This window comes from Pyrus communis, chromosome 7 (assembly GCF_041283825.1).
Source record: "Pyrus communis isolate YQ-2024b chromosome 7, ASM4128382v1, whole genome shotgun sequence".
In the NCBI taxonomy this organism is placed as follows: Eukaryota; Viridiplantae; Streptophyta; class Magnoliopsida; order Rosales; family Rosaceae; genus Pyrus; species Pyrus communis.
In genome coordinates this window covers 20,086,005-20,099,016 of record NC_142571.1, presented here as the reverse complement: position 1 = coordinate 20,099,016, position 13,012 = coordinate 20,086,005, and the positions used below count along the sequence as shown (strand labels likewise).

At 37.1% G+C, this 13,012-nt stretch overlaps 1 protein-coding gene and 2 pseudogenes across 2 annotated transcripts; 1 reads left to right on the top strand and 2 right to left on the bottom strand.

Moving 5' to 3' along the window:
- Window positions 1-378: 378 nt before the first annotated feature.
- Window positions 379-3,483, bottom strand: LOC148695864 (protein FAR1-RELATED SEQUENCE 5-like; annotated as a pseudogene).
- A 676-nt stretch (window positions 3,484-4,159) lies between these two features.
- On the top strand, window positions 4,160-6,905 carry LOC137734784 (zinc finger CCCH domain-containing protein 1-like; annotated as a pseudogene). The gene is made up of 4 exons (XR_015964000.1): window positions 4,160-4,340; window positions 5,345-5,536; window positions 5,622-6,429; window positions 6,599-6,905. The product of XR_015964000.1 is annotated as a zinc finger CCCH domain-containing protein 1-like (transcript).
- Window positions 6,906-6,964: 59 nt separating this feature from the next.
- LOC137734786 (alpha/beta-Hydrolases superfamily protein) lies at window positions 6,965-12,522 on the bottom strand. Its single transcript, XM_068474069.2, has 6 exons — window positions 12,191-12,522; window positions 9,152-9,840; window positions 8,564-9,067; window positions 8,317-8,376; window positions 7,807-8,223; window positions 6,965-7,589 (listed from the first exon to the last, which is right to left on the bottom strand). The coding sequence occupies exons 2-6, from the start codon at window positions 9,803-9,805 to the stop codon at window positions 7,170-7,172; spliced, it is 2,055 nt and encodes a 684-aa protein (XP_068330170.2). The 5' UTR covers window positions 9,806-9,840; window positions 12,191-12,522; the 3' UTR covers window positions 6,965-7,169.
- Between the last annotated feature and the right edge of the window lie 490 nt (window positions 12,523-13,012).

Below are 13,012 nucleotides of genomic sequence, written 5' to 3'. Positions count from 1 at the left end.
CAACTAATCCGTGCTAATACAAATTGAAAGATCACAAAACCTTGATATAATCATAATAGATGAAGATGCCAACAACTCTGGCAGCAATGAAATTGGATACATGAGAAAAGGTCATGAAATATTGATGGCAACAATTCATGTGCTTATCAGCTTATAAATATCACAAGACCATACAAGAATTGAGTGAAATCCCGATTTTAAACCTAAGTAGTTTTACTCACTCAGACTCTACCATGCGTCTAGAACATATTAGCATGACTCTTTGAAAAATACATGGTCAAAATCATCAGTGCTACAATCCTTTGCCACTAAATCTCCAATATCATCTTAGTTTTCATCTTGTACGTCTATATGCTAACTTTTCTCTTGGCTTGTAAATTAAGATCCAAGCAAATCCAATTCTTCTTCCAGTTGTGTCTGCATTCATAAAACATGGAATGAAATAAAATATGTCATTGTTTATGTACAACTTACTCAAAATAAGTAGTATAAGTTTTTAGATTAACTATATTACCTGCGATAAGGTTGCCATGTTCGAGGAACATTACCGATAACTGCTTACGGTAATATAGCCTCCTATGTGGCTTTGCTAGCGTATATATAAGCATGCACACAACACAAATAAAAATAAGTTTAGCGAGTAACATACTTCAAATAATGATAAGGTGAATTACTAAATACACTTTAAAGTGATAATACCTAAGCAAATTGAAAGGGTTGTCTAAATTGCATGTGTGGAGGCATTACATTTTGCTCATGGACTGGAAAACTTGTGTTTAAATTATTGCCACTAGGAAGCTATGCAATGCATGGGTTGGACAAAGAAAATAAAAAATGACTCAATAAATTTAAGAAGGAAAAGAAATGATAAGCAAACACAAGTTAAAAACTAATAATGAAACTTGAGGAATACCTGAACAAAGTTTGTAGGTAACTGATTCATAGTTTGGATTGGCACACCCATGGTTAAATTATAAGCAGTATGTTCATGGTAGTTGATAATACAAATAAGTAACTAACTTTAACGCACCCTTGTGAAATTATGTCTACGAATTAAAGATAAAACATACCTGTTGGATTGGGAGGGTGGAAGCCATAACACTTTGTATGGCAAGAGTACTTGATGTATGCAATGCCTTTTTTCTAGCACTTTTTTTTTTTTTTTTTTTTTTTTTTGTGGCCTTTTCCAAAGCACTTTTTGGCCTACTAGATCTATTAACTGATCTTTCTTTAGTTTTAATTCCTCTTACTCTAGTGTTATGAATGCCATCCACATAAATACTTTCTTCAAGCGGAGACACATTATTGACAGCTGGGGAGAGGGCTTTAGGAGCTTTTTGAATTTTGTTTTCTTTGAAGGATTCTTCAACATCTGCCAATGTGTTCGTAAGTGCCCTTATAGCAATTTCATATGTTTGTTGAGATTCTGATGCCCTTATTGCTAATTGAATATTCAACTGGCATATCTCTCTATAACGCCTCGCTACTTCTAACTTTGGGTCACTTTCACTTGTAGTCATGCAAGTAGATTTCGCACTTTTATCCTTAACATTTCTTGGCCATCTCTTCATAATGTATTGAGTAGGAATACTCTTGATATTTTTTGTAGAGAGAACCTTTAAAGCATGATCATACAACATTCCGGCAAACTCGAACTTCTTACAACTACAAGATATGATGTTGTTGATTGAGTCATTTGTGAAAGTATGATATATATGCCTTCCATGAGGAGCAAGTCCATATTTGCTCACTGTACCACCCTCGCCCAAGAAGTTCAACACACAATCATGAGCTTTACATAGTTCATTCTGAAATACAGTAAACACTTTTGGTTGTAAACACTAGCTGTATGCTTTATGATTTCAATTGGAAATGACAACGCTATAGAACTTTGACTTGCTTTAAAGTCGGCCTTTAATTCTTCATAATGGCGATCCTCAACTAGTATCTGAAAATGGTTAAAAATACGCAGCAAATCATGTTTGTAATTGGCATACCTCTTTAGATAACTATTCATGCTTTCGCTATGTTGGGTGGTGGTGATATCAACGCAAAAAATGATGTCGCCCATAAACCAAAGCCCATTTCTCTTTTATGAGAAACATTCCACGTAACCAATCATCACTTTCGAGATTATATTTTTCAAGCATGTTACTCCAAGCATTTATAAACTATTCTTCCTCCTCATAATCATATAAACTATTCTTCCTCCTCATAATCATATATTTCAAGCAACGCTTTAGCCATTGCAGCATCTTGGTCTGTAAGAATGGTTTGTGGTCTTTTTCCTGACATGGCCTTGGCAAAAGTGTCAAACAACCACATGAAAATGGAGGTAGTCTAGCATACAACAATGCAACACCAAATATAACTGTTTGCTTATGATTATTCACACTAACAAACATAGCAAAAGGTCTTCCTTTCTCTATTTTTCCTATAGGTTGTATCAAAACATACCATATCACCAAAATAATCATAATCAACCATCATTTTTGCATCTGCCCAAAAAATGTTAGTTATCAGATCATCTTCATCCACTTGTATTGCATAAAAAAAATTGGGATCGTTCAATTGCATTTTTTTAACAAATATTCCAACAATTTTCACGATCACCAGCTTGTTTACTAAAAAATTCAATAGTTTCTTTTGGAGCAATTCCTGAACTATCAGCCATATCAGCTAAGGTTTTTTGGGCAACACTAATGTTCCTGTGAACTCTAAAAAAATGTGTCTTAGACGGACTTGTCGTCCCATGTGTATGCTTGGCAACAAAGTCAACAACAAGATACTTACTAGGCATGGGAGAATTTATTTGCAACCTTGTTTGGCACCCAAATCTAGTCTCAGGACAATGATGTTGAACATTAGCATCACGTTTATTAGGTCCACGGTAACCTTGAGCAGAGCAAACAAAAGGCCTGTCTTTGAACGTGCCGTCTTCCCTTCTATGCGCATTACTTCTTCTAATGCCTAAGCCAACATGATATGCATAAGTCTTGTAAAAATTATATGCTTGAACTTCTGTTTCAAACTCCAAACCAACTGTTGGAATGAATTCCTTTTGTATTTTGGAATGAATCAAAACAATATTTTCACCATCCGTTATATCATCTAACTTTTTGTCACTGCACTCGCCTTCAACAAAATTATTCATGGAAGTATCACCTTCGAAATCCAGCTTACGATGTGCTTCAATGTGATACTTCATAAAGTTCTTTGTGATGTCCATATTCTGAAAGTAAAAAGAAAGATTGTCCACAATTAATTGTCATGCTTCCGAGACCATAATTGGAATGGAATTAAAGACCAAAATCTGGGTAAAGGATAGCAATGGTAAAAAAACAAACAACCATCTCCATTGACTAATCTATGTCAACCCCTTCACATGTCCCATTCACAAATAAAATAAGGAAAAATTTTACTTACAGTTGCTCCTTCTCTAGGGTCGTGCTCTACTCTATGCATATGAATTTTTGGCTCCATGGTTCATTGCTTGGACATGGAAACGGAGAACTTTGGAAGCCACAGTGAGGAAGAAGGAGAGTCGTGCGATAGGGGGATATTTGGTGGAGTCCATACGTTGTAAGCCGTTTGCAATTTCTTTTTCCAAAAATTTAGTAGATAACAAAAGTTTAAGGATAATTGAAAAAATAACAAAATTAAGATTAGTGAGTGGGTGGACATGTGTCGCATATTGAGAGGGGCCACATGGGTATTTGGGTGTAAAAAATCTGGACTCTATATAAATGAAAAGAAAGTCTTTCCAAATCCATCCAAATCTATAAACAATGTCCACACAACTCCTCCAAAATTCATATAAAAATCCTTTCAAATCTTTAAGATTTAACAACTCTTATCAAATCTACGCTTACAAATATATTTAAAATCCTTTCAAATTCTAATTTGACTACATCTCTGAACTCTCACTAAGAGAATAGTTATCCAGAATCAATCGTTAAAGATATGAACAACTTCTTCAACGACAAAAAAATTATTTGAAGGTGCCACTAAAAGGCTTTAATGATCAAATTTTATTTTCAAAATTTAATAAACACACGCATAACATACGTTAGTTATGCCAAGTTTTCCGGTGTTGGGTGGAAATAGCAATTTCCAAGGCTATATCTAAAATTGAAAACTTGGCCAGCAAGGCCACGGAGGCATTGTAGAAGTCCATCCCCAAAAAGCCCAACTCAGTTTCCAATTCGGCAGAGTAGTCCCCGCTTCCAGCACCCCTTTCTTGTTCTTCTTCCTTAATACCCTCGCACCCTTCTTTTTAGGGGGGCTCAACTGCAAATTCTGGGTGTTTCAGACAGGGATTGCAGAATCACGACCAAAAGGTTTCAACTTTGTTAATTGTTATGCAATTCAGAAGCAACTTCTTAGAGTTAATCAATTTTTAGTTTTTGATTAGCATATACTCTATTGATATGAAGTTTGGATTCTTATTATTTTTTATCCTCCAAATAAATTCTGGGTTCAATATCTTACACGTAAATCTCATACCCCACATACTCAAATCTCCATTTATGTAATGAAATACTTACTACTACTGTTGATATTGATTCAACATTTGATATCACTGGCAAAGATGGTTTAGATAATTATTTGGGAGGATTAAGGAGAATTACTTTGGGAGGATTAAGAGTAAACCTTTCATTCTCCTTGTGGTAGAGCTAGTTGTGGCCAAAACTTGGGAAACTTTTAGATTTATGTGAGCTTAATAATTGGGATTAATCAAACTCTTTCGAAAAAGTGAAAAGATTAATTGGGAGATATGGATGTATTCGCAGAAGAAGGAAAAATGTTAACTTGGCAAACTTTCAGATTCTTGTCAGCTGGATTGGCAGCATTAGGGTATATATTAGAGACTAAGACCGTGTTCATAAAGCGCATGAACTTGGGTATATGAACTCCTTTTGGTTTTAGCAGGAAAGAAAGGAATCAATTAGTTAAAACAGAAGCAAAGCTTGATATATATTCAACAATTAGAATCCTGGTTCCGCCCTGATTATGGGCTCAAGGATTCATGCGTCTTCCCTTTCGTTTCATTTCTTTCCCAGGAAAGAAACAGCAATTTTGCAGGACTTTTTTACCATAATGGTAAGAGTTTACTGGTTTAGTACTGAGAAACCACATGATACAACGAACCTACAAATTTCTTTCTCGTTCTCTTCAATAAAGTTTAAATTTTATCTTTCTATTGGTCAAGCCATTTTCTTTTGAGTTGCACTTTGTTTTCCATTGTTTATTAGTGTTGGTTGATTTCCATGTATGAACCTTTTTTTCTTTATTTCTGGAGTTTTTTTAGTTAATTTATAAAGTGAATTTTGTTTTCCACCAGCAGCCATAAAACGAGAAATCCAGAGCTACCTCTCCAATTCTTAGTTCGGCCATTCAGCTCTAATAGACTCAAGTTGTGGCAATTGACCTAGGCCTGGGAAACTGTACTTTGTTCTACTTGCTTTGGTTTCCTGCGTTTCTTTTTCTTGTGTCTACATGGCGGATTCGGGTGAAAATAAAGAGCCTGGGGAAGGTATTTTTGGTTGTTGATGAATGTTTTTTGTATGCTTACATTGCATATGCGATATACACTATACATAGCTTTTTTTCGTTTCTAGTTTGCAACTTCTTCCGGAAGCCATCAAGGAGGCAAAACATTAGAAAGCGAAGGACTGATGAAGATGAAGAGGAGGATGATTCAAAATCTGGGACATCCTTATCAAACCAAAGAAAGGCCCCAAAGGCTGCTGGCAAGCTCTTTTTTCTAACGGACCCTCCAAGAGCTCTGTGTCTGATGACAGAGCAGTCTTTGAGTTTGAGTCTTCAAATGAAATCCAAGTTGAAAATGATAGCAGGGCAACAGCGACTATGGAGACTGAGACTGAGTTCTCCAGAGATGCACGAGCAGTTCGAGAAAGAGTTCTCAAGCAGGCAGAAGAGGCTTTGAAGGGAAAGGGCAAAACCACCGGCAATGAAAAGTTGTATAAAGGGATCCATGGATATACTGATTACAAGGCTGGGTTCCGAAGAGAACTAACAGTAGCCAGTGAGAAAGCAGGAGGTGCCCATGGGCCTCTCAGGGCCTCTGCTCACATCAGGACTTCTACGAGATTCGATTATCAGCCAGACATCTGTAAGGATTACAAGGAGACTGGTTACTGTGGGTATGGAGATTCCTGCAAGTTTATGCATGATCGTGGGGACTACAAATCTGGCTGGCAGATGGAAAAAGAGTGGGATGAAGCAGAGAAAGCGAGGAAGAGAAAATTAGCTATGGGTGACGATGATGTGGATGAGTCTGAGGAAGATGATGATGATGAAGATGATGGCTCGTTGCCCTTCGCATGTTTCATCTGCAGGCAACCATTTGTTGATCCTGTCGTAACTAAGTGCAACCATTACTTCTGTGAGCATTGTGCACTGAAGGTGACCCCTCTTTCTTAACATGTCATCCGCTTTCTTGTTGTTGCCATAACTTTATGATATTAAATTTTGGTTTTTGATTTATGAATCAAGTATATCAAGTAGAACAGTCTCTTTCTGTTTCTGTGTGATTCTTTCAAGCATTTTCTAACCTTATGCTTTTCATTCACAGCATCATTCGAAGAACAAGAAATGCTTTGTCTGCGACAAGCCTACTCTTGGCATATTCAACACAGCTCACGAGATACGAAAAAGAATGGCTGCGGAGGGTAAATAACCGCTAATACTTATTATTTCAAAACTTTAAAGATTTGTGGTAGGAATAGTTCTTCCCCTCACCCCCTTTGGTTAAGTGTTGAAGAGAAAGTTCACTTTTCGTTGTATGATAAAATTTGGAAATGCATAACAGTGGTGACAAAGCTAGTGGAAAACTTTATCCTCGTCTTTGCTAATCGGAATTAATAGTCAGCTTTGTTTGATTTGTGGTATCGGAAAGCATGCTTGTGCTTATTTACTCATTGTTTAGTATTAAAGAAAATTTAAGACAAAAAAGATATTGGAAGAAAATACTTTACAGTAATATTACAATTCTGTACTTAGGACGTAAGGTTGAGTTCATAGATACAGAGATGGTTAGGATCTAAGAGATGTACACGAAACAGAGAGAACGAAATAAGTCCTCTACTTATTTTCTCATGAACATCTTCTATATGCATGTCGAACCCCACCCACAAACAGTAATTTCAAACTCCCGTGAGTATCTTCTTAGTTGCCATCGCGCTGCTGTCCAGATTACTTTCATGGCTCCAGGAGTGTGGAGATGGTGAAGTAAGTAGCGGCCACAAGAGATTCCTTTGTTTTCTCACTCTCCGAACAACCGTCCTTGTGTATTTCCTTAGGACCTCATTCACAGCCTTTAGATAGTTGCTTGAGTCATGGTCTCGTAGAATTGTACCTTCTGAACCATAAGCTGTAGGATCACTTAGGGTTTCTAGTGGATGCGGGGAGTTCAAGAAAGTTGTAAGGACACTTGAAGAGAATCCACGTTGGGTCTTGTCCAAAGCATATAGGGCGTTCCCCGGAGGAAGTAGAGGGTGTGGAGGAGATGAGTTCTCATCAGGTTGGAGAATGAATAGTTTGCCCATCGGAGAATATAATATTTTCTGCATAGAAACACACACAATAAGAAGTGAATTAGAAAACTTGCCTGCACTAAAAGTTCAGTAGGTAGGTAATCGATATCAAATTCTTGGTTCTCATATAACATTTTATACTGCGTAGTTGAAGCCTTATGTGCATGAATGATATTCTCTGAGGTTAAATTGCTAAAATTTCAGGTTACTTTAAAGCTGTAACCCATAATTTGTGAAGGATGGTTACATTTTTTGTTAGACAAGGGTGTGACCGAAATGAACCACTTAAACGCTTGAGAAGTGTAGCCACATAGTTAGGGTAGTTGCAGGAGAAGGCTCTAGGGACGATATCTCTATGCATCATCACGGAATGGATTTGACTCTCATCCACGCTCAGTATGTCAAGTATTTTCTGGCCTCCGCAGAACACAAATGGTGAGCCAAATGTGACAACTGGCCGAAGAGTGGAGGGTTTTACACAATTCCTACTCAGCAGCATCAAGTGGACTAAGAGAGAAAGGCTTCCTCCAAGAGAGTGGCCTGTGAACTGAAGCTTCGCTCGCTCACCATGTCTATTCAAATGTTCGGTTATTTCTGGCATAAATTGCTTGTACATTCCCTTCGCTGCTTCGTAGATTCCTCTGTGAACAAGTACATCTGTCCCCTGTACAAGGATATGAAAAGGTTTGATTAATCATTTTTTTTCCTTCTGAGACAGTATCAAGGGAGGTCTATGTAAGACTCTATCTATGCTTACCTCAAATTTCGTAGGTTCGAAGAAAAGATTTGCCTGCCAGGATGCGAGGGAGTCGGAACCCTGCAGGTAAGAACAATTTGCATGTCAAAGCATTTACAAGTATGTTACTTGATATCTCCTTGTTTCAGAAATCAGAATGATTTTGCCACATGAAATCAGCCTATTTAATCCCACAATTGGATTTGAAAGGCTGTTGGAGAGCTATTATCAAACACATATGTAGTGGGATGAAGGGCAGAAAGTTTACCTGAATCACAAAACAACGAGTATACGTACTGGAATCATCACAGACAAACCATTCACAAGGTGAGGAGTTGAGTGACTGAAGGTCCTCTGCTGTTTCTTGTTTCTCCTTTTCCCCTGCTGCAACCATTGCTGTCATTGCTGATGCTGCCATGGAAACTGCAACCTCTGGCTTGTAGCTTCGAGGTGAGTACCCTCCTTCCTCTTGGGAATTTTCGCCATCACCCTCCTGCTGCAATTTGGACCCGGGTGACATCCTATCCTTATCGCATGACCGCACATAAGATGCGGCTGAGGCAGCAATGTTGTAAGCAACAGCAGGACGGCATGGATGCTTGTACTCAGATTCTACAGCTTTCTCCAAACTGGATTCACTAGCTACTTCAGCAGCTACAGGTACACGATTAGAGTCGTCATCTAGTTTTGCTTTGATTTCATCTTCTTCGGCTTTCTTTTCTAGTGAAGTTGTTACTAATTGTAGGTCAAAATATCTCTTTAAATCATTTTCCTGCACTAGTTAGCAGATGAATTTATTAATCTTGTTAGAAATATTGAAGCTCGATTTGTGAAATATGCTGAATAAAAAACGTACCTTGAGTTGTGGTATCGCATAGGCCATGTTGCATAAGAAGGATAACTTGGAAAACAGCTTGGTATCAGACCATGGCACTTGAACCAAAAACCTCCGGAAAAATTCAGGACTGATTTCTCCCTCATCGTCTTCTGCAGCATAATCCACCGCACAGCCACTCTCCTCACTGCCGCATTCACACTCACCATTTTCACCCGCTTCACAGACGCTGTCTTCATCCGCATTGTCCTTTTTCTGCCTATTCCTCCATTTACTTCTGATTTCTACAAGTCTCTCCACCCAATTGGTTCTTTTTCTCTCCTCACTGGCGCTCTCCCCGGAGTTCTCCGTACTCATGTCCTCCCCTACGCTCATATGATTACTCATGTCCGGATCAAAGAATGATCTCACCGAGTTTGGGAGAATGGAACTCGAAAACTGAAATGGGAAAATCCCCACGGAGCGGCTGTTCTTTAGTTTTGGTTCCGTCGCTGCTGCGTGGATACGATTGATGCGGCAACAAAGGTGGTTGTCCGACGAAGACCTCCGCATAGTAGCACGAATGTAAAGGTCTTGGCTGGAGTTAGACTGGCGGAGACCATTGTGCTCTTTGAAAATGTCTACAGTCCTGGCGGAAGCGGCCGAGGTAGGAATAACTAGTGAACCGCATGCCATGATTGGACCAGAACTGCAAGTAATGAAGGGTTTTCCTGGAAAAATATTCAAACTTTTTGTTAGCTAAGAACTCAGAATTATTTGATTTTTTGGCCGAGTTCTTGAAAGCAAATCTGCTTATGGTAATGGACTTTTATAATCATACACTAATCAGCTCCAAGCTCCTCATTAACAACGGTGCATTGCCGAATTACGATTTTGTGCACAAGACTAATTACCAATCTTGGAATAATGCGTTTTGTGGTAAGGGTTTTGAAGTCATTTGACATAATAATTAGACAAAATATAGCTATTGTCTTGACAAAAGACAGTGAAATCCGAGGAACATAATAAATCCGTTAGCTTGTAATATTCTGCCAAACTATGAACCCACATGCGTAGGGACAAAAATGGCGGGAAAAACCATGCAACTTTTTATGCTTAAAATGAGATTGCATTGGGGCAAAAACTATTCACCAATTATTCTTTAAAAGTGAGACTCTTTATAGATTTTTTCATCATTCTTCATCCGCTTTCATTCCTTATTTCTCCTAATTCCTCATTTAACCGATGTATATTTTCTTTATTAGAGTATCGCTAACACAAACTATAAAAACTTAAAATAAAAAAACGAAATGATCATGAAACGAACTTTTACTTTCTCATTTCTTAAACCCCTCAAAACCAAAAGAACATCTAGCAAGCACTGTAACTCTTACGTGTCATCAGTTTATGGAGATGAAACCAAAACACAACTACGTACCATTATGTCTCTGTCTGTGTACTTGGAACCAAAACAGTATTTGGTACTTTAATTGGATGTTGATTTCAATGGTTTTGCCTTGGCTCACCCGACTGACAAGATTATCACCGTCCCTAGCTTTAAACCAGCCGCCTTGCTATGATCTGTTTAGGAATTAATCGCACTTAAATTATTTTTCTAATCCCTTTTTGCCTTAACATCTTCAACCAAAACAAACCTGTAAATCTTTGTCTTGTGTTTGGAGTTCTAGGACATCTTCTAACTACTTTTCCTCTATAGAGATTATCGTGATTAATTAGTTAATTAACAGAAACTTAGAGCCGACAGTGTTATTAAAACAAACTCATTGACTCAAAACTCTAATTAGTTACGATCACAAAATTCTAGAACTTGAAACCTCATAATTTTTCTCAAGTTAATCAACGATATGAGACAAATGACTTGACACTAATTAAAATGATGTCTTCAAGCAAAACAACCGTTTTCAATCATAACAAACATCTGAACATCCTCAGTTGATTAGTATTCATGTGGTAATAGGGTAGTTAGAAGACAACTCTGGTAAAAAAATTAGAATTTAAACTTTTGTAGTGAAGTTCGTTTGAATTTAAGCCCAAAATTGAAATAAAAACCCTTTCATCATTCCTCTCAATATAAAATGATGAAACACGATGTGGCAGTTACATTTGTCGTATGAAATTGAATTGGAAATTGAGATGAGGGCAAATTGGATTGAAAAGAAACCCTTCGACGGCATGGAAGGCGTATAAAAACCAAATGAACCAAATAATAATCAAAGGTTTAACTAAAATTTTACACACTCATTAAAATCAACATCAATTAAAAATTAAAACAAAAAATTTCATCTAGAAAACCTCTTTCAATACTTCAGTGGGCTTAAACAATTTCAACAACCCTCTTAGATTTCTCACGGAGAATCCTGACACCCATCTTATTCGACTTCTTGGTTTCATTGTTCGACTCTATATCTCAATAGACGATTTCAGTTCGATCCCTGTTCAGACTGGGAGGTATGAAGTTGAGCACATAATGAGTTTAAAGATATAATAAAAAAGACTAATGAAAAGGGCTTGAAAATTCTGAGTTTTAATAACAAAAACAAAAAATGTGTTGTAAGTGAATAGTACCAGGAATGATTTTTTAGAGTAAAAATGTCATTTTCGTTAAAAGTAAAGGGAGTGTTTTGTTAAAACTTTATTTTTTTATTTTTTTATTTTTAACAAAAAATGACATGTATCATTTGAAAATGGTGAAAAGGTCTAAATGCAACGATTAATGCAAATAGGGTAATGTAAATTTGGTTTAAAATTTTGGTCTTCCTAACATTATCCTTGCAAATATTACTAGCATTTCTCTTTCAACGATTTATGTTTTTGGTTTAAACAAACATTACCAAAAGTAGCCAAATTAACAAGGAAGTCAAGAAAAATAATTAAGGGTTCCAACTCTTTTTATGCCCTAAGAGCATCTCAATTGGCAAGATGCAAATTTAGAATGCAAAAATCATATTCACATCTCTCCTAAATTATTTACTTCTTCTCCTTGAGAAATGTGGGGATGAAGCCAATGCATTTATAATTAACAAAATTTAGAAGAACCCAGAAAAGATAGAGATTAATTACCTCAAAGAACTAACCCTAGCCTTCACATGTCCTCCATAGCATCCACGTCGTGCGGGAGATAGAGGACTGAAAGAAGCTCTAACAATGGAAGCGGATCACCATATCCTTTCAGCCAGCCAACCGGAAGTTCCTGAAATTATTCTGCAGCGAGGAAATTCAGTACTGTTATATCAAAACTGATTCTGGACCGGGACAAGATTCTAAACAATCGGGTTTTAGGGATCAAAATCTTTTATGTTGGTGTTGAATTTGAGTTCGGACTTGTTCTTCCTTGCGGGTTCTTAATGTTTCTGCAGAGAGAGTGAGATCTGGCTTTTACTATAATTGGAGGGTTCTGGTTTTAATATGTTGAGGGGGTTACAGAAACAGCCATGAAGAATCTGTTCACGTGGAATTGTGGAATAATTGAGGAGCTGCCACCTTCGAACCAACTTTTTATGGTCCAAAATACCCTTATGATTCTAACTTTTCTTCTTGTTTTTAATTGGGTTTGGGGCTATTATATCATGAAATTCACCAACCTTAACTATATAATAATTGAAGTTTTGTTTAAAAGAAAATATTGGTTAATTGGTCTGAGAAGAAAACAGTATGCTACTAGCCACTATTGTTATTGTACCACCATTAGGTCCATTATATGAATCTTAAATCTTTGCTATAAAATGCTTTTAATAAATATCAAAGTCAAAGGAGAAGATTAAGGGTTGAGGCATGACAGTTGAGGGTCATGAGGTTGGAAGCTTCTCTAACTATCGCGCTTCCGATAAAATTTTGGCTCCATAACTAATCAAATTCAATTTTTAGACACTAATTTGATACTAA

Excerpts from the sequence above, each read along its gene's own strand:
- LOC137734786 (XM_068474069.2), bottom strand. The coding sequence starts at position 9,805 with ATGGCATGCGGTTCACTAGTTATTCCTACCTCGGCCGCTTCCGCCAGG. Across the intron at positions 9,068-9,151 it reads ATGCGATACCACAACTCAAG|GAAAATGATTTAAAGAGATA; the intron begins GTACGTTTTTTA and ends TAACTAGTGCAG. Across the intron at positions 8,224-8,316 it reads TCGAACCTACGAAATTTGAG|GGGACAGATGTACTTGTTCA; the intron begins GTAAGCATAGAT and ends ATCCTTGTACAG.